Genomic DNA, 27,982 nt, shown 5'->3' on the forward strand with positions numbered 1-27,982 from the left:
CATTTCACCTTTGCCTCGGCCTCCTCATACTTCTCGTTTGCATTAGGGTCAACTAGGACAACAACTGTTTTCAAGGCGTAGTCCTTGATGTGATGTTTATCCAAGATTGCCAGGATCTTGGCCTTCTAAATGAAAAAATTGGAAGCCCCATCCAATCTGTCATGATCCCTCAATCTGTTCACTGCCATCTTTGCTCTTCTCTAGACTCCCTTTGATTCTTGATTTCCCTCTCGGAAATGCTCTGGCCAACTGTTGAATCACTCCTCTCCAATCCTCCTTTGCCGCTGCAACCCGGATCTAGATTTCTTGGCTAGAAATCTTTCGAGGTAGTGCTTCCCTCTACCTTGGTTCATTCTCGTTGGACATTGTTCGGCACTCATAGAAACAACGTTCCACCAGCTCCACAAATCAAAATTTGCTTAGCTCCCTTAGCCCTGGCTACTAAAGAATCTAAGCTCTTCTGGCTTTGCGCAATCACAATGAGAGATGGATCAGCTCCTCTTGGCCACTGTGTCAATCCTTCCTGGCTGAGAAAGATGACTTGGCACTGCGTAGGTCTGATCTGTCTCCCTTTTGCCTCTACGCTGGCCTAGATAACTAAAGGAGCTACTGCGTGGGCTCCTCCCAGCTTCTACGTCACCTTCACCTGGCTCAGACTGCTGATGCAGGCATTGCGTGAGCCTCTGCGTCACCTTCTCTGCATTGCGTCCCTCCTCCTTCTACGTCTTTGGCTCTGGAACAACGCTGTCTCTCGGGACAATTGCTTCTCTGCTGCAAATTCTCAGATTTTCTCCGTTGGTGTTTTCAATCACCTCTGATCTGCAATCGCTCTAATACCATATGAAAATTCCTGAATCTAACACATCAGAAACCCCTACTGCAATCCCTGGTTTACTACCACCGTCTTGTTCTTTACATTAACAAGTTATTTAATTGCATAAACATCGAAGTAAACACAAATGCATTCTTCACATATATACAGATCTTGCACTGAAATAAACTGAGACAATCACACAAGGGACACCGTTGTCTTTGGAGATGTTCTCGGAAAAACCCAATGTGGGAAAACCGATGCAACATATAGAGGGTTTGTATTATTAAGCAGATTCGTGAATATAACTAGGCTGCTGACAATCTATGTTACCAGAAATGAGAAACAGGGAACGAAACGAGAAACAACAACGGGACGAGAAACAAAGTTTGGAGGTTTCGCATTCAAGAAACGAGGAGAGAGAAAAAAAAGTATGAAAAACATAAAACAAAGCATTGATCATTAACATTCTCGAATACTATGGTTCATAGGCAGTTGCTCATAGGCTTTAGCTGCTCACCTGGGCCATTCCTTAATACTTATAGTGATCAACAAAGCTTCCATTGTTCACATGGGCCATTCTTGAATACCCATGTTTGATCCTCTAGGCTGGCAAATAGAATAGTGAAGAAACCCTTGGCTAGATCCCTAGAAATTTTAGAATGAGTACATGATCCCACATACATTGTATATATTCTTGGATCTGACTTGAGTGGACCTCAAATTTGGGTTTTATTGTAGCATTTGCCACACAACCACTAGGCTATTGGTTTTGTGGTTAAGTAACAAGATGGTGGAAATTGAGTTGATCTCCATTAGATATAAAGCCAAAAATGAGAGTTGTCTCGAACTATTGCTAGCTAATTTATGAGAAAAAAACACCTTTCACTAAATTATTTAACTACTAATTTATAAAAATATATATAAAATAACCCTATACATTACTATTTAAATTTATAATTTTGTAAAAAATACACATTTTTAAATGTTAAATACAGTCAGTAAATCTACTTTTAAATAAACACAAAATAAAGGAAAAAATAACCAAAAAAATTGAAAAAACTTAACAATACGTTAAACTACACATCAATGGCTGCAATTAAAAAAATAACATAACTTTAACAAAGGAAAAACCCAAATGGTCAACGTTGTTAAGGATATATTAAGCACTATTGCAATGTGTTGTCAATGGGGAGAACCCCCAAACTATTTGCAACAAACCTGGTCCGTTACCACCTCCACTATATATGGTTGAATTTTTCCATATATATCTTACAGAATATAAAGCACTGCCTCTCCGGCCACATATTCCAACTTAACACTGCCAAGATTGGACTTCCATTAAGATTCTACTTCTAACCGTAGACTATGAAATGTCTTCGAAAACTATCTAGAAAACCAAACTCGGCTCAAATGAACCAGATTAACGTTTTCCATAAAACCGTTTTAAGAAACGAACCGTTTCTGAAAAAACCAGTTTTGTGCATTAAAAACGAAAACCACTGTACAAAATGCCGTTTTCCGTACTGTTCCGTTTTTTTATTCTACATTTTTTTGGGAAACGAAGACTTCCTTTCCGTTTCTGGTAACAGAGCCAACAATGGCTTACCCTTCAGAGAATATCCTTGGTAGTAGTACCTCTCTTCGAAGACATATATTCCGGCAAATCAGCAACTAGATGATCAACCTGACAGTGACTGACTATTCCTTGTGCTGCACAACGAAAGTTGCTCCAAGCTCTACTTTGGAACTGCATCACCCTCTTTGGAACTACGTCACCCTTTCCCGGCTCAGGATCTGCTGATCAACTCCCAGTTTGCCCCACAAAATCTCCCAACGCTGCCTTTGAGGCCCTCTTTGTCCTCTGCGTTAGCCTCTATGGCTTCTGCGTCAGCCTCTGTGGCCCTCTACGTCCTCTGCGCTAGCTCCTGAGGCCTCTGCATCAACCCTTCTTGGGCTTGCGCTATCTCTCCCGACACTTCACTACCTCTCTGCTATGTATTCTTCAACCTTGGATGGAAATCCCTTGCTGAACTGCCCCTCACAACAACTGATCACTAACTCAATTTGCTTAGCAAACCTCGCACCAAAAAATCGAATTCTTGATCTCTTTTGGTGTTTTTTCAACTAACCCTCAAGCCTCCTCTTATACCTTTCCTGTTTGACGAATCAACGGTCGAGATTAAGTCCCTAATCAATGGCTAAGCTTAGATCTAGCTTGATCCTCGTCACTTAGAACTTTCTCATCCATTTTATATTAACACACACTAACTTTTTTTATTTTCCTAAGTTTAGACTTAGGAACCCATTAAAAATATTAATTATTTTAATAACTCCTCATTCGGATGGAATTTCTCCAAACGATTTCTGGGTCTTGGAGATCTCATGTGCCTTAGCCTCTCCACTAATTTTCAAGGCTAGAGCACATCCAATGCTACCCAAAATCAACATTGACGAATCACATCTTTTGCAAGTAGCCATCAGTTTGACCGTACCATGCTCTAAGTGCCTGTTTAAGCCCATACAAGGCTTTCTTCAACCTGCATACATGAGATTTTTTCTCATGTGTCTCAAAACCCTCTAGTTGTTCAATGTATACTTCTTCTTCTATCACCCCGTTCAAGAACGTCGTCTTGACATCCATCTGGTGAATCTCCCACCCCATCTGTGCTGCAAGGGATATCACAGATCTAATAGAAGTATACCTTGCTACTGGGGCGAAGTTTTCTTCGTAGTCTATCCCTTCTTTTTGAGCATACCCTTTAGCCACAACCCTGGCTTTGTACTTTTCCACATTGCCATCTGTAGCATATTTGACTTTGTAGATCCATTTCAAACCTACCACTGACCTGTCCTGAGGCCTAGGTACCACTTCCCAGACATCATTGACCATTATAGAATTGTATTCCTCCACCATAGCATCTACCCATACTTGATGCTGAACGACCTCTTGAAAACTAGAGGGTTCCCCAACCTGAGCTACCAAGGCCTGGTATCTATCTGGCTGTCTTCGCTCCCTTTTCTCATTCTTGGGTGCACCAATGAAGTCCTCTGCATCCCGTAGAATCTGTCGAAGTTCCTGGCTCGTTCTTCCACTGGTAGTGGGTAAATCCATCTGCTCTTCCTCTTCCTGAGACTCCACCTGTTCTGAAGCTTTGTCTTTAGGAGAATTACAGGTACTAGTTTCTGTTGGTCGGAGTGGTTGTACCAACGGATCGTCTTTTGACTGCTCCTCGGAAGGCATTTCTCGGGATTTCTTGAAAGCTCTATCTTACATGAACTTTACTTCCTGCCAAACTGCTACCTTTATATTCCCTCGAAGATAGACTCTATATGCCTTAGCATTCTTGCTATATCCCACAAGATATCCTTTTTCTGTAGTTTGATCCAATTTCTTTCTCTTTTCTTCGGGTATATGGCAGTATGCCAAACTGTCTTGTCCCTTCCTAAATTAATTTGCATCAAGACTAATTATTGCATTTTGGGGCCAATTTTGGAGATAGTGGGGCCTATTCGATTTTTATTAGGAGATTAGACTTAGGAGAAGTTATTTTGTTGTGGTTAAATTACACATGGGGGCCACCCACACTAGGGAAATACGCACTCCCTAGTTTGGTTTGCATGAAGGTGGTTAAGTTTTACATGTAGGTGGTTAAGTGAGGGCCCACAATGGAGGTAAAATTGGAGGGAAAAGTGCTCCACGAAATCTATATAAGGAAGGTAGCTCTCCTCATTTCATTCATCTTATTGGAGTATATCGATTTCTCTTTGGTTGCTTGAGCTGCTTAGCCGAGTCATTGGCTGTTTAGCACGAGTTCTTCAGGTGAAGAGCTCACCCTTTCTTCAGGGGACTTCGAGTGTCACCCTAGGAAGGTTTTGTTCATTTCTTCAGAAGGAGGATCAAATTGTGATTCCCAGCAGTAGCATTCCCTTCCAGGTTGTGCGTATTACGGGGGGGACACAATGGAGAGGAGGCTGAGTTATTTGGTGGTGCTTAGCAGTGGAGATTTGATGTGCGATTTTCTGGAGAGGACGCTAGGGAGGTTTTTCAGCATCTGGGAGGGTTTGGGAGTTGATTGAGCTTCTGGCTTGGTAGTGTGACTTTCACACTACCTGGGCCAGCGCAGAGGCAGTGTATGGGAGCTCATTTGGTGGGTAGAGTATCAGTCCTTGAGGCTGAGCTTTGCCGTGGAGGTTAGAGGAGACATTTGGAGTGGTGTTTTCTTCATTTTCAGAGCTTGGAGGAGGACTTTGTGGTCATTCCTTGCATGCCGTATTTTTGGAGCTGTTTGGAGGGTAGGGGCCATAAAAGAGGTTGAATTTGGGAGGTCAAAATCTAGCCAAACCATTTGTGGGTTTTTGACAAGGATCCCAGATATAAAGTTTCAGAATTTTTTGAGCACCAGAAGTGGGGTTTCCAGCCGTATCTTTGCAGCAGATAGTGCATAATTGTTGGGGATTGCACAGTGCCTTTGGGAGTCGATTTTGGTGGGTCAAAATTGGGCGAAACCATTTCTGGGTTTTTGTGGGTTTTGGTCAAGGAGCCTGGGGCTGAATTTGTAACATTTTCCGAGTAACGAAAGTGGAGTTTCTTGTAGTTCCTTTCCAGCCAACAATGTAGTTTTTTGGGCAGCACAAAGCAACAGAGGGGTAGACATTTTCTAGTACTTGATATCATTGTCTCATCAACTAGATTCTATCATGCTTTCCATTTAGGCAAGCCCAGGTGCATTCATCCATACTATTGTACTCTTCTATTGATTAATAAAATGGGTTAGCTGGTTCTACTTCTGAAGTTTTTATGAGCATGTGTTGTTTGTTAAAATTTTCTGTGTTGAGAATCGTTTTTGCTTTATATATCACTGTTTTTTTAAGTTTGGAACATTACAATGGTATCAGAGCATGATTTTGGCCCAGTTGTGGGAAACTAGCCAAAATATCATGGAAGCTTTGGGTATGAGTGCACAGTGATAGGTGAAACCGGAGACAAACCCATGGCTCAATGGAAATCCAGTATGCGTAAATTCTGGGGTAGAATTCATTGAGACGATGAGTGGTTGGTCCAGTTGAGGATGGTGACAAACCAAACGCATCCTCACCCTTACAACAGAGACGTTAGAGTTGAGTAGGCCGTGGGGGTGCAACCATCTACATCAAGTGGGGAAAGTCGACCAGATCAGGGCGCCAGATCTTTTGAAAAAGGAGCAAGCATGTTAAAATTGGAAACTAGGGCCAAACTCCATGTGGATCACCTTATTTATGGCTTCTGATATTTTTCCTAGATTCCTCTCATCGAGCGGTGTAGGATTGATCTAAAAATCATCCGATTTCGGTAACTATTTATGGAGATATGAATTTATTTTGATTATGGATAAATTGTCAAGGTCGGCCAACAAACTTATGTAGGCTCAGAAGCCTAACAGTCATGTTTATTCAACCTCAACGTTTGCATATAAATACAAGGAGCATTCTCTTCATTTGGACAATTCAATTCACTCATCTTCTCTGTTGGGTCCCTATAATACTAGTGATTACCCAATTACTATTGTAGTTATACCCCTTATTAATATTGTTGTGCCCCTATTGCCCCCATATTGTTATTATTGTGCCCCATAGAATCCCTCTATTGTTATTTTTGTGGCTTTATATTATTATTGTTAGGTCGGCTGGATTATATTGTGACTCCTTAGACTCCTATATATAGAAAGGAGGTTTTTTCATTTGAATCATCCAAGAACTGTTCATTTATGTAAAGTAAAGGAGGTTGCCCCCTCGAAGAGGTTGAATTCTAAGGCGTTGATCTATCTTTTCTGTCTTTTCTTGAGCTGGTTTCATAACATTTGGTATAAGAGCTTTGGATTCTAGGGTTTTGCTGCTCCAAACAGGTCATCATGGAATTTTCGCTATAACTTTTTTTCTGCGACGTTTCAGAAGTTGCAAAAAAAACCCATTTGAGAAGAAATCGCGCTGAACCTTGGGTCCAAATTTCAGAGCTTTTCGCACTATATTTGCGGAGATATGATATGAGGAAGTTGGTCTTTTTGCAGACTTCTGAATTATATTCCAAACAGGTGACTTGGGGAAAATCTTCATAACTTGCTTTTTGAGGATCGGATTGAAATTTCGTAAGAAGGTATAGAAAGAGGACAGACTGTAGTTTTCTTGTATATATTTTTCAGAGTCAAAGGTCAAAACAGTGACACGTGGCACTTCATACAAGTTCGCTCTACTGAACTAGTCTATAATCAGGTCACTACGGGAGATTGTGCATAACGCCTTCTTGGAGAATCCAATTTGGATAAGACTAGTGGCATTGGAAAGAGGACACAGAAGGCTACTACAGGTCACAATTTCAGAACTGGATGATTCGAAATTACAGAGATACTTCAGATTCAATATCAGGGTTCTACAAAGTGAAAAAAGGTGTGTAGTTTTTTTTTTTAAATTTTTACGTAAGCTTGGTTTGATGGAATTCAAAGGGCATAGTAAAACATTATTATCGGTAATTGATGCCCCGAGGAAAGAAAATGCAAACACCTAGTAAGCAACCTGAAAGCTCTAGCATGACTTATGAAGAAGAGGAAGAAATGCAACATGATATAGCAAAATTACGAGACCAAGTGCAACAAGTGTCACTTGCACAAAAAAGAACATAATCTAAGATGGATGGTTTAAAGAAAGATGTAGAAGCTAAGATGGATGGTTTAAAGAAAGAAGTAGAAGCTAAGATGGATTGTTTAAAGAAAGGCGTAGAAGCTAAGATGGACGATTTGAAGATAGATTTGAAGACAGACATGGAAGAATTGAAGAAGTTGCTACAAGAAAGGGTCACTAATGGTGAAAGGGTAGTAAAGGAAACTCATGATGAGAACAAAAGAAATGTTAATCATGATTCCATAGACTCTAATGTTGGATCGAAGACCCACCATATTCCAAAAATCGATATGAGGAAGTTTGATGGCAATGATTCCGCAACATGGATATTATAGATGGAGCAATTCTTCGATCTCAATAATGTGCAAAACACACAAAAGGTACGTATGACAACTTTATATTTGGAACCAAATCAGTTTGTATGGTATCAATGGCTTTGCTCTCGTAAAGAATTTATCACTTGGGCAATTTTTACGGAAGAATTGATAGCACATTATGAGGATACAAAATGCAACACTTTTTTTAGCCAATTGATAAGTCTCAAACAAAAGGGTTCAATAATGGAGCACATTGAGGAGTTCCAAAAATTGAACATAAGGGTAAAAGATATTCTAGAGGAGCATAGGATTGATGTGTTCATAGGGTCTTTAAAGGATAATATCCAACATGATGTTCGCCTTTGGGAACCTGATTCATTAGAGAAGGCATTCAGGTTAGCAAGAAAAATGGAAAGCAAAATTATGGAAACCAGGAAGCATACCACTCACAACTATAAAGATGGAAGTTTTGTTGCCCCTAGTCTTCCACAACCTATAAGGTTGACACCACAACAATTGGAAGAAAAAAGAGCAAAAGGGCTTTGTTACAGTTGTGATAGCAAATACACTAAAGGTCATAAGTGTGCTGAGAAGAAATTATTCTACATAGATTGTGAAGAGGAAGAAGAAAAGGAGCAAGAAAGGTCAAAAGAAGAGGATATACTCCAGGAACAAAGCCTAGATGAAGAACAAATAAATCCGACCATATCTTGTAATGCATTGGCGGGAATTACCACTCCTCAAACCATCAAGATAGAAGGACAAATCAAGAAGAAAAAGGTAATAGTGTTGATTGATTCAGGAAGCACCCACAATTTTATTCATTGTAAGGTAGCAAAAGAATTGAATTGCTTCCTATATCCAGCACCAGAGTGTCAAGTGATGATTGCAAATGGAGGAACAATAAATTGCTCTGGAAAGTGCCATAATATCAAGCTATCCATGGGAGAATATGTATTGACTAGCCTAATGCTTTCCATTCCAATGGGAGGTGCTGATGTTGTACTAGGAGTCCAATGGCTACAATCCTTGGGTACAATAGCTTTTAATTTTCAAGAACTTTTCATCAAATTTTCTACGGAAGGAAAGGAAGTTGAATTAAGGGGTATTGTAGGGAAACCAGGAAAGATAATCAGCTCTAATAGTATGACAAAGCTTCTAAAAAAGGAGCAAAGAGGTGTAATTGCACAATTATGTTCGCTAGATGTTTCCACATCGGAATCATCTATTTCTCCAGATCTCCAAAAAGTCTTGGACAATCATTCCAAGGTATTTGAGACTCCCAAAGGTCTCCCACCTATGTGTGATCATGATCATGCTATTCATCTGATTCCAGGAAGTGTTCCTCCAAACATCAGGCCGTATAGATATCCCTATGTCCAAAAGAGTGAAATTGAACGTATGGTTGCAGAAATGCTAGAGGCTGGTATAATTCAACCGAGTCAAAGTTCTTTCTCTGCTCCAGTAGTATTGGTGCACAAGAAGGATGGATCATGGCGCATGTGTCTGGATTATAGGGAGCTCAACAAGCTCACTATTAAAGATAAGTTCCCCCTTCCTGTCATTGATGAATTACTGGATGAATTGCATGGATCAATTTACTTCACCAAGTTGGATCTTCGTTCAGGATATCATCAAATCAGAATGAAGACTGAAGACATTCCGAAAACAACATTTAGAACTCATGAGGGTCATTATGAATTTTTGGTCATGCCTTTTGGCCTTACCAATGCACCTTCAACATTTCAAGGTTTGATGAATTCAATTTTCAAACCATTCCTTAGAAAATTTGTGTTAGTATTTTTTGATGATATACTAATCTACAGCAAGTCTTGGAAGGATCATGTTGAACATGTTGACAGGGTGCTACAACTATTGGAGGAGAAACAATTATATGCAAAAGGATCCAAATGTTTCTTTGGAGTCCAGGAGGTGGAATATCTGGGTCATATTGTATCTCATGAAGGAGTTAAGGTAGACCCTAGCAAAATTAAAGCCATTAAGGAATGGAAAATCCCCACATCCATAAAGCATCTGCGAGGATTTCTCGGGTTGACAGGGTATTATCGCAAGTTTGTTAAGAATTATGGGAGAATAGCAGCACCTCTAACAACATTATTGAAGAAAGATGCATTTTCATGGACTCCAGAAGCAACAAAGGCCTTTGAACATCTTAAAGAGGCAATGTGCCAAGCACCGGTCTTAGCTACACCGGACTTCACAAAAACCTTTATTGTGGAATGTGATGCTTCAGGAAATGGAATTGGTGCTGTTCTAATGCAAGATGAAAGACCCATTGCTTTTGAAAGTCGTCCAATCAAGGGAAAGTTTTTAAGCAAAGCTATTTATGAGAAGGAAATGTTGGCAATACTCCATGCACTTAAGAAATGGCGACCCTACCTAATGGGAAGACACTTCAAGGTTAAAACGGATCATGATAGCCTTAAATACTTTTTAGAACAAAGATTATCCTCTGAAGAGCAACAAAAGTGGGTCACAAAGATGTTGGGTTATGACTTTGAAATCATCTACAAAAAAGGGAAGCAAAATGTGGTGGCAGATGCACTCTCAAGAAAGGATGAGGATGTGGAAGCATTGTTGTGCGCCATTTCTATTATCCAACCAGATTGGATAAATGAAGCAAGGGAGGAATGGAAGAATGACGAAGAAGTGTGGGCACTTATTCGAAAGTTACAACAAGATTTCAGTACGTCTGATACATTTAGCTGGCAAAATGATTCGTTATGGTACAAAGATCGCTTATACCTCTGTAAGAATTCCCAGCTAAAACAAAAGATTCTTATGGAATTGCACACTTCTCCCTTAGGAGGGCACTCAGGATTTCTAAAAACTTACCATAGGGTTAAGAAGAAATTTTTTTGGGATGACCTTAAATCAGATATTCAAAAGTTTGTGGCGGAATGTTTGGTTTGCCAACAAAATAAAGTTGAAACAATTAAGACACCGGGTCTATTACAACCTTTATCCATTCCAAGCCAACGTTGGGAGGGGGTTTCAATGGATTTTATCACAGGTTTACCCAAGTCTGAGGGAAAGAGTGTCATCATGGTGGTAGTTGACAAACTTACCAAGTATGCACACTTTTGTGCATTATCACATCCATTTAAAGCCAATACAGTTTCTACTGCATTTATGGAAACAATTCAAAAGCTACATGGAAACCTAAAGATTATTGTAAGTGACAGAGATCCCATTTTCACTGGAAATTTTTGGACAAAATTATTTTCTTGTCTTGGTACTCAGTTAGCTCATAGCTCATGTTATCATCCTTAATCTGATGGGCAAACTGAGATAGTAAACAAATGTTTGGAAGGATATCTTCGTTGCGTTGTATCTGATAAACGGACACAATGGATCAAATGGTTGCCTCTGGCTGAATGGTGGTATAACACTTCCTTCCATACAGCAACAAAAATGACCCCATTTATGGCACTTTATGGGTATCAAGTTCAACCACCATCCATCACATCATATTTAAGAGGAAATACTAAGGTTCAGGCAGTGGAACATCACATTGAACATCAACAACAAGTCCTCCAACTCTTAAAGGATAACCTCGTGTTGGCACAAAATAGAATGAAACAACAGGCAGATCAACATCGCAGTGAAAGAAGTTTTGATGTAGGTGATTGGGTATTCCTACGGCTACAACCATATAAGCAAATGTCCCTCAAGCAAGCTAAGAAGGATAATAAATTATCACCAAAGTATTATGGTCCGTACAAGGTGTTGCAAAAGATTGGTACTATGGCATACAAATTGGAGCTTCCTGCAGCTTCTCGATTGCACCTAGTTTTCCATGTTTCATGTTTAAAGAAGGTTATAGGCGACAAGCTCCCAGTTCAAACAATATTGCTAGAACTTGACGAGGAAGGAAAAATTATATTGGAATCGGGAGCAGTCACAGAAACAAGAACTCGACAGCTACGAAATCGATCAATTTCAGAGTATATTATCAAGTGGAAGAACTTATCTGCTGAAGATTCCACATGGGAGGATGAAAATTTTATGCAGAAGTATCCAAAACTATTCAAGCGTTGAGGACAACACTTTTTTGAAGGAGAGGGGCATGTTGGGTCCCTATAATACTAGTGATTACCCCATTACTATTGTAGTTATACCCCTTGTTAATATTGTTGTGCCCCTATTGCCCCCATATTGTTATTACTGTGCTCCATAGAATCCCTCTATTGTTATTTTTGTGGCTTTATATTATTATTGTTAGGTCGGCTGGATTATATTGTGACTCCTTAGACTCCTATATATAGAAAGGAGGTTTTGTCATTTGAATCATCCAAGAATTGTTCATTTATGTAAAGTAAAGGAGGTTGCCCCCTCGAAGAGGCTGAATTCTAAGGCGTTGATCTATCTTTTCTGTCTTTTCTTGATCTGGTTTCATAACATTCTCTCTCTCTCTTCCCTACGCATAAAAGGAGCCTCTTTATCTCTCACACGTGTGGCTGAAAGGAAGACGTCCTAGGGCAAGGAAGACGCAGAAAGAAGGACGCTAGGGCAACAGGTCATCTCTTTGACCAATGTTGACCAAGTGTTGACCTTGCTGAAGTGCAGATTGGGTGTGGTTGCCTCTCCTAGGCAGGCTGCAATTTTTGGCACGAAAATCAAGGTGATTTGACCTTTGGTTTGACCGGTGTTGACTACCCTAGTTTAGGGCTGCAAGTTGACTTCAGAAGTCTGCAAAGTGATTGAACTTTTGGGGCTGTTCAAGAGTTGTTTCTTCAGGCTGTTTGAGGACAATTTGACAAAAAATTGACCAAGTATTTTAGAATTCAATTTCAGCTAGTTTGACAAAGTTTGACTTTGCTGATCTAGGGTTTGCTGCTACTGATATAAAATTACAGAACTCAGATTTTGTAGTATTTCTCTCTGCTGAACTATTGAAGATAAAAGAAGATTTGATCAAAGGGTTTCCCCACATTGGGGTTTGTCCCTAGCTAGCCGCCATATCTTGTGTCTCTTGTTTTGGCTTGTTTTCCGTTGATCATTTAATGTTCTATTTGCCCTTTACGTAATCTATATGTGATTGCTAATTTGTGGCTAATAAGAAGAAAACAAGTAAACTGCTCTAAGCATAGAACATTCCATAATTTAACAAAGCAGGACAAAGACAATTAGAGGGTGAGACCAGGGGGCGCTTTTGCTGGTGGAGACCTGGCTTTAGATATCAGGAGCCTGAGGAGGAGGTTGAGCATGATGCTGAGAGCCCATAGGATGGTGAGGAGAGCATCTATATACCTGGTGTGGCATAGGAGTCGAGTCACCTTTATTAAAGACCTTTTTGATCGCCCTAATTGACACCTTGGTGGAGAAGATAGAGCCTACACACATAGAGCCATCTGTTGAGGAGGAGCCACCCATGGATGAGAGGCCAACAGTTGCTGAGGTACTTGGAGCTGTGACCGAGTTTACAGGCGATAGATGCCCACAACAGTTCCACCAGTTTCAGGCCGACCTTATAGCATTAAAAAGGAAGGTCACATTAGTGCGTGAGGCTATTCTGCAACAGAACGAGGAGCTGGAGGGCATAAGAGTGGTTTGTGCCGAGTACATGGCCAAGTTGACTCATGCTGGGGAGTTGTTGGATTCCCTACTAGTGCAGCTAGAGTGCACGTTGGGGTGTGAGAGCAGCCCTCTTCGAGCATACATAGACAGGGTTGGCAACACTGTTAGGTTACCTTGGCCCATTGGATAGAGAGAGATAAAGCTACCTAGTCAGATTTCATGTATTGACCAGGATAGTGAGATGAGATGACCTGAGTTGCACAGGGTGCAACACCCGCATGCTAGGGTTGTTCTATGTGCAGGAGTTCGTGCATTCGATCCCTCTCTTGGGGTTGGATGGCAAGAGATTCTAAGTTGGTACCCTGTGGAGTGGGCTATGGAGATGGTGGTGGACCTTGGTGTAGCTTAGCAGGAGCTTCGAGGCACTGGGGATATCGGCAATGCAAACTGGCATTGGGTTCTGTTGTGGCCACCAACAACCCCCCTCCTTATATAGTATTAGCAATAACACTAGGTAAGTGGGGACCCTTAGTAAAAAATTCAAAAAATTCAATTAAGGCTCATGCATTTTACTCCTTAAGAAAACATCGCATCGCGCAAAGAATGATAGGACATTTCCTTATGAGTAAAAATGATAAACTGTGAGAGTGCGACACGAATTCCATCGCATCACATGCATTAAGAAACACTCACATTGGAAAACCTTAAAAATCGCCGATATCCGATATGCGATATCGCATATCGCAATGTCGCATGAAAAGCACATAACCATTTAACGATTGTAGCGATCCGCGATCTTGCGATAGCGCGATATAGCAATCCGTGATCTTGCGATAGCGCGATATTGCGATCCGCCGATCTTGCGATAGCACGATACTGCGATCCGCGATCTTGCGATAGCACGATACTGCGATCCGCGATAGTGCGATCGAGCAACCCTGCGATAGCACATCTTAATGAAATTTGCGGTAATGCGATAATGCGATATGTGATGCTGCGATGCGAATCGCAGAAACGTTCCATCGCAGATTTCCCCGGCTCAACATTCAAGAAAAGCTTTCCATAAACCAAGAATTGGATACGTGCTTTAATGATAATTAATGAATGATACGCCAGTTGTTAATGAAAGACGGTTTTGTGTTTTTCAAAGAGTCAGTTCACGTCAGGTGGCATGTTTTTGTACATCCGTAGAGCTTAAAGCTTTCTTGTCGATTTTTATTATCATTACTCTCTCCTCATGTGTGAACTGCAGGAACGAAAAACAGAAGTAACACGAAGCAATGTGCAGGAAGCCATAAAGGAAAAGAGTAAAGCTCCAATGCTCAAAGACAGAGAAAAGATGCCCTCATAAGCAGGTATTGCATGCAATAGAGCCGCAGATTCATTGAGCGCTGCTGAGCTATCCATTACAGATCTTTCATTCACAGCCATGGTTGAATGAGTATTTGAACAATGTTGATATCAACAGGCGGTTTAACGCTCAAGGTCAGAAGCTCACGAAAACAATATGTTTACAAATTTTGAAGCTTATACTCGGTGAAGGAAAAGGCGCTAAAGGCGAAAAACGCATCAGAGAGGCCCGGATCAAAGAATGGAGGCAGTTTCCGATGCGCGATTAGTGCCTGAGAAAATTGCTCAAAAAGCAAGGCCTCTAACTGCTCAGTCACTTGTAAGCCCGGAAAACGCAAGAAAACAATGGTAAAGAATAAACTGGAAACATAAAGCTGAAAGAAGAGGCAGAAGCAATTCGAGGATTAACCAAGTGGAACTTGGATTATTACTGGGCATACACAGTAAATCCACATAGCCAGAGGATGACTCTCGAGTATATCATTGATTTTGCTGAAAAGATGGTGCCAGCTCTTACCATTTCTGTTTGCTTAGCTCAACCAAAAGCGGAAGACAGTCAGCCGACTCTACCCAGGCAAATATTGAATGCTCGCAACATTAAGGAGCAAATGCAGAAATAGTTAGATATTAAATTTAATTTTTAGAAATAGTTTTGCTTAGAAAAAGGGCGGTCATTTAAACCGTATCCTGAATCTGTGTAATTAAGTTATTTAGTTAGTAGTTTTTAAACCCTTCTCATGCATTTAGAGAAGGGTCCAGAAATTTATCAAAAACTTGTCCTCAGAACATGCACTTTTGCACCCTTAGAGGAGGTTTTGGTGAATGAATGGATCAAGATTTGTTGATGTTTGCATTTGATATCTGCTACTGATGTTGCACTTCTGTACTCTTAGTGGATGTTAGAGCAAGGAGAGATAAATCATTGTTGTTTGAAGCTTATGAGTAGGACTAGTCATAAATGGTACTTTTATCTCTTGACCATTTCTGCTTATATGTTAAAGTGATATACAGTTTTTAGTTGTTTATGTATTATTGCATGAATGCTTGAGTCTTTTGTACGGTGATAGCTATTTATTTATGCCTAATGTACGAATAGCTCATTATGCGATACGCTGTTCACAACTGTTTTGTCTAACTTTTTATGCGAAGTGGTTCATCTTGATTGATTTCCTTTCTTATAATCGCTGAATGATCTTTATTACCAGTTGTTATTTGAAATCTCTTTAGATCACATAATAAAAGAATTACATCCCGGGTTAGTATAGATTTAGATGTGCTGTTTATTAGGTTACAATAGCATAGAATTGGATTAAAAATTTGAATTAGAATATCTTAGATAGGCACTGTTAGATCAGCAACATCAAATTCTACACACACACACATAGATTGGGAAACTGGTCCCATTATCCCTAGTCGGACCCACTATACCAAACGGATAAGGAGCTGCCAACCAAGGTCCAGACCGGGCGGGTATCCCCCTTGTTGTCGACCCGATTTTCGGGGCTTCAACAGGTTCTCGTTGGGACCACTTATCATTGCCCAGGTATTCCAATTGACTACAACTTGGATGGTACTACTAACCTAGCAGTCGAGCGTGCACATTTGCTAGGGGAGTCTTAGTTAGCACCAATGGCCGACTAGTTTATGGACAAACTCTTTTGGTTTTTGACATTTGTACAAGGGATCACTGGGTGATTAGCATACTCTGGCAGGAGTTTGTTGGAGGAGGTGGCATTAGCAGGCCACCAGATGGTGCCTTGTATGGAGCTGGGGACTCTTCACTTTTGTGTGGGGCACAAAAGATGCAAAGGAGCGGAGCGGTGGTGGCATCATTGCTGACACATAGGGAGAGTCACTTCTCGGATCCCTCAGGGAGGATTTGGAGGGAAGATCCATTCATCGGTGGGGATAGTGATGCGATGGTGGAGGTTATGATACTGATCGGGTGTGCCCTGACACGTAGAGACATAGCTCTAGACCATCACATCAGGGATGTGTGGGAGCATCTAGAGTTGAGTAATGGTCTACAGGTGGGCATGGAGATCCATGGTGGTGTGTTGGACTGTGTTGTGGAGTGGGAGTGCCTCACATCGCATTGAGTACATGCGGGGAGTGACAGGTGCAGTGACACAGGTGGGAAACAGGACGATATGGGATGACATCGCTGTAGTCGAGGGTATCCAACAATGTACAACGGTAGGTCGTGGTGTACAATGGCATGTCCAGGAGTACTGGGATGATCGGTGGTATGCAGAGGCATATGGTGCTGCACAACGAGGTCTTGGAGTGTTGCCTCCAGGGACACCCATGGACAGAGATACCAAGCACACCTTTGGATGTAGTTCACCCAAGATCAAGAGGGACACAGACGAGCGATACCTGATGGTATCAGCGGGGACTCACACACCTGACCCTCTTCTACATCACTTACAGGAATGGGCGATCTGGTTGTTGTCCTTTGACACTCTGGGCACGAACAACAGGGGACGGGGAGCTCACCCAAGATATTTGGATGACACTTGGTGCGATAGAGGGGAGACTTCTTAGTGGGGGCATCAAGTCGGTGCATGAGTTGATAGCCACAGGTCGAGGGATGAGGTGATCACCGATAGGGATGGCATATCATTCATCACTGATCCTATGCCTGGGGAGTTGGTCATAGGGGAGACGTGTCACTCTTTCCACAGGGCATGTCTGGACCATGCATGAGCAGAGGATACTGTGTACGGCTGAGACAGTTGTCCAGTATGTATCTGAGTTCTCGACATTGTATCGACACATTCTCCAAGGGGTAGGTAGCCGAACTAGTGGCGATGGTTGGTAGGAGTAGGATGGATCTGCATACACTGAGTCGATTGCGCGTATCAGATACCCATCTATTGGTCGCATTCAAAGGGTAGTTATTTGGCACATGTGGTTTCTAGTGGTTGTCAATACTACACAGTGACAGGCACAAGACAATTTAGCATGCCTCAGATTAGTTCATGATGTATGGAGCCTATATATGGGTGGCATGGAGGAATTAGATATGAGGGCCAGAGGGATTCCATTAGTTGTCAGGGCTATGCCGCAACAGGTCTGGCTATGGGATGCAGCGATTCAGTTGATTGATAAATCACTCGTGATGAGCAAAGTCGTGGCAGAGATATATAGTTCGCTCTTGGGATGACACATGGGGGTTCACAGAGGGTTTCATCATATGGGGAGGCAGAGATCCTCTGTTGTTGCATAGGTTTAGAGTTGGATTTGGATGGGTAGGCCTTGACGCCATGGAGATGCCCAGGTAGGATGTGTCTCGCCTCTTTCAGTATTCCACCATCGAGTTCCAGGAGAAGAGGATACTGTTTGTGCATGATGGGGAGTATGACATACTCAGAGTAGCACAACGTCAGAATGGTGGCACCACTCTGGGCTTAGCAGGGAACTGGGGCATCTCAACTCTTCACAACTCAATAACCTTTAGGGATGCACCGGCTACAGATCTTCCATTGGGCTTTAGCGAGTCACTGATGGAGTAGGGGACTTCTAGTACTTGCACCAGGCATGATAGGGAGCGGAGCGAGGGGAGCTTCATGTTGGACAGGATGGTTTGGGATTTTGGTATTGAAGGATTCTTTCATATTAGGACAGTGTTGAGGTTAGGGACGATTTAGTGGCACATCTGGGACCCTGGCACATATTGTAGTGACAATGGGGAGCAACAGTTAGGGAGGATGCTCGTTTAGGCATTGCTTGAGGACAAGCGATTTTTGGTGCATTGGAGGAGGTTGTTGGATGAGGATGCTACTTGGGAGGGCGAGCACATACTTGAGCATCTAACACTGAAGTTGCTTGGGGACAAGCAACATTTGGGAGGGGAGGATTGTCATGTCCCTTCCTAAATTAATTTGGAACAAGACTAATTATTGCATTTTGGGGCCAATTTTGGAGATAGTGGGGCCTATTCGATTTTTATTAGGAGATTAGACTTAGGAGAAGTTATTTTGTTGTGGTTAAATTACACATGGGGACCACCCACACTAGGGAAATACGCACTCCCTAGTTCGGTTTGCATGAAGGTGGTTAAGTTTTGCATGTAGGTGGTTAAGTGAGGGCCCACAATGGAGGTAAAATTGGAGGGAAAAGTGCTCCACGAAATCTATATAAGGTAGCTCTCCTCATTTCATTCATCTTATTGGAGTATATCGATTTCTCTTTGGTTGCTCAAGTTGCTTAGTTGAGTCACTGGTTGTTTAACATGAGTTCTTCGGGCAAAGAGCTCACCTTTTCTTCAAGGAACTTCGAGTGCCACCCTAGGAAGGTTTTCTTCATTTCTTCAGGAGGAGGATCAAATTGTGATTCTTAGCAGTAACGTTCCCTTCCAGGTTGTGTGTATTACTGGGGAACACAGTGGAGAGGAGGCTGAGTTTAGCAGTGGTGATTTGATTTGAGATTTTCTAGAGAGGAAGCTAGGGAGGATTTTCAGCATCTGAGAGAGTTTGGGAGCTGATTGAGTTTCTAGCTTGGCAGTGTGACTATTCCACTACCTGGGCCAGCGCAGAGGGAGTGTGTGGGAGCTCTTTTGGTGGGTAGAGTATCAATCCTTGAGGCTGAGCTTCGTTTTGGAGGTTAGAGGAGACATTTGGAGTGGTGTTTTCTTCCATTTCAGAGCTTGGAGGCGGACTATGTGGTCATTCTTTGCAAGCCGTATTCCTAGAGTTGTTTGGAGGGCAGGGGCCATAGAAGAGGTCGAATTTGGGAGGTCAAAATCCAGCCAAACCATTTCTAGGTTTTTGACAAGGATCCCAGATATAAAGTTTCAGAATTTTCTAAGCACCAAAAGTGGGGTTTCTAGCCGTATCTTACAACAGACAATGCATAATTGCTGGGGATTGCACAATGCCTTTGGGGGTTGATTTTGGGAGGTCAAAATTGGGCCAAACCATTTTTGGGTTTTTGTGGGTTTTGGTCAAGGAGCTTGGGGTTGAATTTGTAGCATTTTTCGAGTAGTGGAAGTGGAGTTTCTTGTAGTTCCTTTCCAGCCAGCAGTGTAGTTTTTTGGGCAGTGCAGAGCATTATAGGAGCAGACATTTTCCAGTACTTGATATCATTGTCTCTACACCTGGATCCTATCATGCTTGCCATCGAGGCAAGCCCAGGTGCATTCATCCATACCATTGTACTGCTTCATTGATTAATAAAATGGCTCAGCTAGTTCTACTTCTGGAGTTTTTATGAGCATGTGTTGTTTGCTAAAATTTTCTGTGTTGAGAATTGTTTTTGTTTTATATATCACTATTTGTTTAAGTTTGGAACATTACACAAACTCCCAAATATCCTGAAATGACCAACTTCAGGTGTCTTCTCGGTGAAGACACTTTCCGAAGTAATCTTGCCCAATGCCCTATGAGGAGTCCTGTTCTGGACATAAACTGTTGTGCTGCATGCTTCTGCATACAGGAATTTGGGCATATCCTGATGATACAACATCACCTTGGCTACTTCCACAATAGCCATGTTCTTCCTTTTTGCTAACCCATTCTGCTTTGAATTGTAGGGAGCTGTCCACTCTCTTCTGATGTCTTCCCTAGCACAAAAATCAGTGAAGTTCTTGTCAACGTACTCTCCACCATTGTTTGAACGCAACACTTTTATCTTCTTTTTTGTCAGATTCTCTACTAGAGCCTTGAATTCTTTGAATTGACCAAAAACCTCATCCTTTGTTTTTAGAAAGTAGATCCAAGTCTTCCTGGAATGATCATCGATGAAGGTGACGAAGTGCTTGGCACCACTAAGAGCTTTTGTGGACATGGGTTCGCAAATATATGAGTGTATCAATCCCAGAACACTCTGAGCCCTATTGTTACTTCTGGAAAACGCTGCTTTGACATACTTTCCTAGAGTGCACCCACTGCATACATCATCTCATTCGGTACTTGATTCTGGAACTCTTGATACTGTTTTCTTGAGAATTCTCAGAGCCCCATGGTGTAAGTGTCCCATCCTCCTATGCCATAGTTCATTCAAATCTTTATCCCCATTGCTAGCTATTAGTGCCATTGGAGATTCTAGCTGTAATCTATACAACTTGTTACTTCTAATTCCAATCTGGGCCTTCCTTTTCCAACTCGGGTGTTTGACATATACTTTCTCCTTAATGAAGAAAACGTCATAGCCCTTGTTTTGAAGTTGAGATACAAAGAGTAAGTTCATCTCCAATCTTGGCACATGCAACACTTTGGTTGCTCGAAGCCGCTCCCCTGCTTCAGTTTGAAAGACTACAGTACCTCTTCCTACGACGATACACTTTGCTTTATTTCCCATGGTGATCTGAAAATTCATCCTTTCTTCTTGATAATTTGAAAAGCATTTTTGTATTCCTGTCATATGCCAGGAAGCTCCACTATCTATATACCAAACCTCAGAGGAGGCAAAACTTGATAGGCAAGCGACTTCTTCTTCTAGTCTGGAAGCTAACATAGAATAATCGTGATCCATGTTCTTCGTGTTTTCTTCTTTTTCTGGAAATTTGCATGAGTCCCTCTGAGTTGATGCCTTTGCATCATGCTCCTGTCCGATAGCATATTCTTCTCTCTTGTTGCCGGAACTCTGCTCTGATACCATGTGATAATTTCTAACACGAAATTCTACTGCAGTAACTGATTTAGTTCACCTACTTATTTCTCAAAATAAGTTATTTACGAAATCCCTTCAGCAAACATTAAAATAAATTCTATTGCAGTTATCACATAATTATGTAGAGAAAAATAACAGTGATATACAAGCACAAGAACCAATCACATCAACACAGTTGTTTTTGGACAATTGTCCCCGGAAAAACCCAGTGTGGGAAAATTGGTGCAGCAGATGAGGGTTTTATTAATCTTCAGCAACAATCACTTTACAAGGAATGATTTTACAGAGAAATTGAGACACTACTTAGAGAAAACACCTCGAGGCAAGGTTCCTCCCTCTGTCGGAAACTTTCTGACACCATGGAGACCCTTCTCCCACTTCTGCATCACTTCTATGTCACTCTGCATGGTTCTGTGCCCCTCTGCATTAGCCTGCGTGAGGATTGCGTCTCCTGGATTGCATCTTCCCTCTGCACTATGTCTCAGTACCCCTGGGTCACCTCCTCCTCAGTCACTGACTGTTGTTGATGCCCTCCTCTTTCTCCACCCTGCAACTCTCCCTCTGAAATCGATCTCCTTCTTTTTGAGAATCGATTTTCCTTGGGATACTGAGTATTTGTCAGTGTGTCTCCAAATGACTCTGAAGTCTTCTCTTATACTTTTCTTGTTGATGAATCAACGATTGAGATTAAGTCTCTAATCGATGGCTAAGATTAAAACAGACTTGATCCTCGTCTCTTAGAAGCTTCTCACCCATATCTTTATTAATACCCATTAATATTTTTATTTTCCTAAGTTTAGACTTAGGAACCCAGTAAAAATATTAATTATTATAATAACTCCTCATCCGGGTGGAATTTTTGCAAACGATTTTTGGGTCTTGGAGATCTCATATGTTCTAGCCCCTCCACAAAATTTTGGAGCTAGAGCACATCCGATGCTACCCATGAACAGGTATGTGGATGTATGGGTGCCAAATCTCAAAGAACCAATGGTCAATTGAATTCAAAGAATGAATGTGAAATAAGGGCTTGTAATGTCTGATGGAAAGTGGTATTGTTATGGGAGAGATGGAACTATGCTATCTCAATCAGGGCTTCCCAAGTTGTGCCCCTCCTATACCCATTGGGCTATTAGGGGAGGTCCCACTGGAGTAAGATCAAAGATTAACCTCCCATTTAAGGTGAGAGAACAAGATATTGGTTAAAACTTCTCCTTCTATTTTACCCCATAATCCATATCAAATGCCCAAATACAAACAAGCATAAGTACCTGATTGCAAAATGAATAAAGTACCTTTTGATTGGAAGCCCACCTTTGTCCATATGCTCTTGTTGGATGGGTGAGAAGCATATGGCTGATGCAGTGGGCAGAGATCTAATGGTAGTGTTGCAAGAAACGTCCCCTCCCCCCCGGATCAAAATCCCGATATGCGATCCGTACAGATGCGTGGGGGAAGTGTCGTCTGAAACGCGTTTCGGAAAAACCGAAATGTGTTTTGGGCTGATAAACACGCTTCCTAGAAATTTCAGGAAGCGTGACTGAAACGCGTTTTGGACGACGCTTTGGCCGTACGAAGCGTACGGATCGCGAGCTTCCTCCATGTTTTTTTTTGTATGAATTTTTTGAGCAATTCCAGGATGATGATGATCGTGTTGAGATGCCACCCCCATCTGGTCCCTTGGTTCCTAGGTTCCATGGTTCAACACCAACAGCAGGGGGTTCGTCTTCATCAGTTTCAGTGCCACAACTTCCACAGGCACCATCTTCTTCATTGCCACCGCATTCTCTTCGTGGTGGAAGGAGGAGAGATTAGTAGATATATTCACAATTTACTACTTTTGTCATAGATTAATCATTAGACTTGTAGGCTTGTGAATTTGAACCTTTTTGGCTTGGTGGTGACCAAGTGACCTATTTTGTAAACATTATTATTTGAATTTTGGACATGACAAATGTTGACAGTTGCTCACTTGCTAGATAAATCATAATATGCTCTATGTTTTATGTTTTATAATATGCTTAAATGTTTTATGTTTTATAATATGCTTAAAAATTTGATGTATGTTTGTAATTGCTAGAATATAGATGGTTGATGCTCGAATAATTAATCATTGATGTACATATTACATACTAATAACTACAATGGAATCATGGATGCCATATCTATCTTGATTTATGCAAAAATATGCATGTTTTCATGTCTTCTACAACTAATTTGGTATTTGGGATGTTTGTTTTGAATATAAATGCAAATATATATATATATATATATATATATATATATATATATAGCAGACGATTCGCAGATGCTTCGCTTCCTAGATTTTTGGAAAATGACGCTTCTGCGTCCCCGCTTCCAAAAAACATCCGTGTTTCGTCCCTGCTTCGTGCAACATTGTCTAATGGCACGTCATCAGCTAGTGGTGGTTGTCAGAAGCTGCATGGCTGGCCGACTGGATGTGAGGAATAGGAGAAAAGTTTTCTCCTATAGGGTTACCCATTTTGGTGGGTAATACGTATCATGTGGGGTAGACATGGAATGAATGTGCCTTCAAGGCCTCTCTGTCTGTGTGTAGAACCACCTAGCACAACCATCTCAAACTCAAGTGAAAGCTGCCATATGGTCATGCATATATGGTGATTCGCTAGTGCTTCTTGAAAGTCTGTATCAGCATATGCAGCTGAACATAATAGTACTTAGAATATTGACATATGTCGAGGCATTAAGAATAATTTCTTCTTCATAGTATATTAACAATGGGAACATTTTAGCGAAGATATGTTAGTCATTTTCTAGTGTAAACTCTATCTTATTTTCCCAAGTGCCTGGTAAGAAATACATCTCTATTTTCTAACTTACAAATTCATTATTGGGTGCTGCATTTTGCTTTCCTTCTTTCTTATCATTCATCATGATTAACTCAATCTCCTCATTTGATCATAATACTAAATATGGTCCATTCATTGGTGACCTGTTTAAAAGCACCTATTTAATTCTTGGTCTTCCATAATTTGTATGATTCCCGCATCTAGAAGAACAACAATGTTCTGGGAATTGTAAACAGTAGATAGATTGTGAAAGAATGCAACTGTGGAGCAGTATGACACTTTTTTTTCTTTTTCTTTCCTTTTGGTAGTTAAGCCCAAGTGTTGCAAATCGCCATGTAGATCTGCTTGAAAACATACAGACTACCTTTGACTAAGAGCCACGACCAAGGGGTATCTATTCTTCCCCCTGGACACAACTGCTTTGCTTAGAAAATCTTGATTTAAGCACAGGGAGGGAGCCTGCTGTGTTTAGAACTTAGGTCATCATCTTCGCAAGCATTCCAAATGGAGCTAGACTACAGCCAGTTGATGGAGCAGTATGGTGGGTCATTTTGAAGAGTGTTAGACAAAAAAGTTTCAACCCTTGCGAGAAGGATCTTGTTGAACTCTTTCTACAGAGATTAGTTTGATACCTTGTGAGATAACGAGAACTTATTGAGATTATGACATGTGGCTACAGATAAAATTGGTAGACTGGAAGCTATTTCGTAAGCTACTTATTGGTTACAATGGCAAAAGCTATATGGGGTTGTCTGCCCTTTTCATTCGTGAATTCACAAATGTAGCAAGTTAGTGGTTTTTGGTGGGAGCCTGTTCCTTTACAGGGTGAATGTTAGATTTGGTAGACAAACTTTATCTCTAAATCTAGTCAAAATATTGAATCATTTTTGGTTATGTTGAAGTTTGGAATGTATCACGTATTGCTAGTGTTTAGATTAAGTTGTAATATTTAAGCTGTTTGTGTATGTTAGTAATTAGTAATTTATTGATAGTTACTTGTTTGAGGCAGAATGGAAGGAACCTTTCAGGTTGGGCAATGGATGGCTTCTATGGGGAGGAGTGGGTGTTGTTGCTGCATCTATCGGGATAGCACTTACAGGAGCGGCTTTGACTGCTTTAAATGGCGAACCTCCACCACGAGAGGTTTTAACTTTTAATACACTTCTGGTTTTTGAGAAGCATTTCTGACATGCTTTTTTTTGTGAGAGTCTTTTTTGATTGCAAAATACCATCTGGCTTTGGAATCCTTTATTTCATTCTTGTTTGGTGATTGGAAACATGTTAGAAGTATACTGTTAGATTACTCTTGATAGTTGAATCCTTCATTTCATTGTTGTTTAGGCATTGGGGACCATTTGCAAGTATAGGGTTGATATCTAGCGACTAATAAAATGGGGTTATTTGAAAGGCCTTTGAAGAAATCATTGTAAATATTTCCACCAGAATTGGTCATAATACCAAACCATTCTCTCCAAACAAACATTTGGTAGATTACAAGGTCTCTAAAATTGTCCAATGATTTCCAGATGAACTCTGATTAATCATATGATCCATGTTGATTGCTTTTAATCGAATACACACATACATTGATGTAGAAATTTGCACAGAGAAGACAAATATGTAAATGTATGATTCAATTTGTAAACACTAATGCGTAATGATGAATATTTTGTTTTTTTGAGAAATACTTGTATTTTCAAGGAAATGTTTACAGCTGTACCCATTTGAGGGTTTTGAACCTGTGTCTCCACGTTAATACAAGCCCAACCACCTCACTGCTTTCTGTTCGACCACACTCCTGTGAGCTAATGATGAATATCCTGAGAGAGATGTATGTTGGGAGATACATAAGTATGAACAACATGTGACTTAATAGGTCATTTGAGTCAATATGTCACTTTACCTTATTAGTCATTGTTAACTCAAAAACACTGATTTATAATACATCAATGGTATCACCATTATTAAATATTAACTCTGTTACCATCCTTTAAAGGTCATACTAGAAATTACACCATGCTTCTCCAATCTTATCAAGACGACAAGGATGATAATAAATATGAAAATATCTAATGATCTGTGAGTTGATTGATGGATGATGGAACAAGATGCTCCACCATCCCATTCATGCAGCAGTGCTCATCCTCAACCCCACTTTTGTTTACGCATGTGGTATTGATTTCATTGGCAAGGTCATGGAAGGGTTCCATGCTTGTCTTCAAAGGATAGTCCTTGATCTAACTGACCACAAGACCATTAATTGAGAGATGGAGTTGAATCGGACACTAATGCACTATTTGGTTTTGAAGAAAAGTACATTTTAATGGCAAGGAAGCAATTTGAATTTTAATTGCAGTTTTTATTTGAATTTTATTTTCTTAATTTACTATTTGCTACCGGATTGAAATGTAATTCAAGTAATTATTTTCTTATTCGTTGTAGATGTTTGGTGGTGTTACCCCTCGCCTTGGCAGAGGTTTTTACATGCATTCTTTGTGAGCAGGACAATCTTGATCGTGTGGCATAACATTTCTTGAGCAGTGTTTTTCATGCCAATTTTGGATTTTTTTTACATTGTTTAAGGCACTCAGATATCCTAAGGCATGGGCACACCCTTCGAGGCATTGATGGGCTATCGGCATCCGGATGGACACCCTTGTTAGTTTTTGTAGCATTAGATGTTATTCTAGTCTCGATGGTTGTCAGAGAGGCTAAGAAACACTAAGACTCCATAACTCAGAAAATGTTTCAGGAAAATCCATCTAGAGATGCCTTCATCAAGTTAACTAATCAATAATTAAATTTTTCTTATGTCTAACTTAGGGAAAATGATTAATTAAAAGACTTAATTGAGGAAGGTGAGATTTCACTAGAAACTCTCAGGGACCGACTAGGAAATAATCGCAGCGATTGATTAAGATTTAATCTTGGCCATTGGAGTTCCATAGTGAGATTAAAGAAGAAGTCGATGAATAGACGAAGGAACACATTTGAGATTGATTTCCTTGGGCAGTTCGATTTTCTAGAGAGCAACAACAGTTTGCCGGAAGAATTCGAGCCAGAGAAGGGAAGCAAAGATAGAGAGGGGCGAGACAGCGAGTCCAGAGAAAGTCTTCCAGTTCTGGAGAGTCAACAACAAAAATTTTGTATTTCCAAGAGAAGCTGCACAGAGCAAGCACATATAGCTTAAGAGGGAGATCGATTTCACTGAAAGGAAGGGTGATTCAGTTGCATTTGGTCCGGAAATTCTCTAGGAGGCCAAGCGAATTCCTTCCAGAGGCAGAGTCAGCCAGGATGTCATTTTTATAGCAGTTCCGGGGCTTAGCGAGTTAGAGCCCGTGCAGAGGCCATACGACTAGCTACTTTTGCTAGTTGTTGAAGCTGGATCAGGCATGGTGTTGAGGTACTTGCCTCACAAATATTTTGGCGAGTTTATTTCGCTGATTGGATTTCCAGTTGGGCATCCATAAATTGTACTCAGAATATCTCACTGTTGCTTAATAATAAAAACCCTCAATTGTTGCACCGGTTTTCCCAAGTTGGGTTTTTCCGGGGACATTTGTCCAAAAATAACTGTCATATTTTGTATGTGTGTGCCAATATTTTCTCAGTTTCTAGTTTATCTTCCGTAGTATTTTTATTTGTGAAGATTGCAATGTGATTATTTCATTGTTGCCGTAGCAATAAACTGCTAAATGAATTAACAATTAGAAGAATTAATTCCAATTGTTGCAATAGAATTTCAGTAGTGAAATTTTCACATGGTATTAGAGCGATTTTGATCAGACGGGGAAGCTCAAAAGCAGAAGAAGAAAATTTGCTATTCAGAGGGAGCAGAGGATGAATTTTCTAAGGGCTGTGTA

The 27,982-nt window shown here is 40.8% G+C and overlaps 1 protein-coding gene across 3 annotated transcripts in view; it reads left to right on the forward strand.

Moving 5' to 3' along the window:
- Positions 1 to 27,982, forward strand: part of LOC149165862 (CAAX amino terminal protease family protein) — a 372,684-nt gene that overhangs the window by 218,012 nt on the left and 126,690 nt on the right. For all 3 annotated transcript variants that reach the window (XM_089432404.1, XM_089432405.1, XM_089432406.1), the window contains exon 5: positions 25,129 to 25,262. In XM_089432404.1, coding sequence (XP_089288530.1) covers positions 25,129 to 25,262 — 134 coding nt within the window. The remainder of the gene's footprint in view (positions 1 to 25,128; positions 25,263 to 27,982) is intronic.

This window comes from Pinus tabuliformis, chromosome 5_1 (assembly GCF_031772625.1).
Source record: "Pinus tabuliformis cultivar Carrire ecotype Pingquan chromosome 5_1, CPIR1, whole genome shotgun sequence".
In the NCBI taxonomy this organism is placed as follows: Eukaryota; Viridiplantae; Streptophyta; class Pinopsida; order Pinales; family Pinaceae; genus Pinus; species Pinus tabuliformis.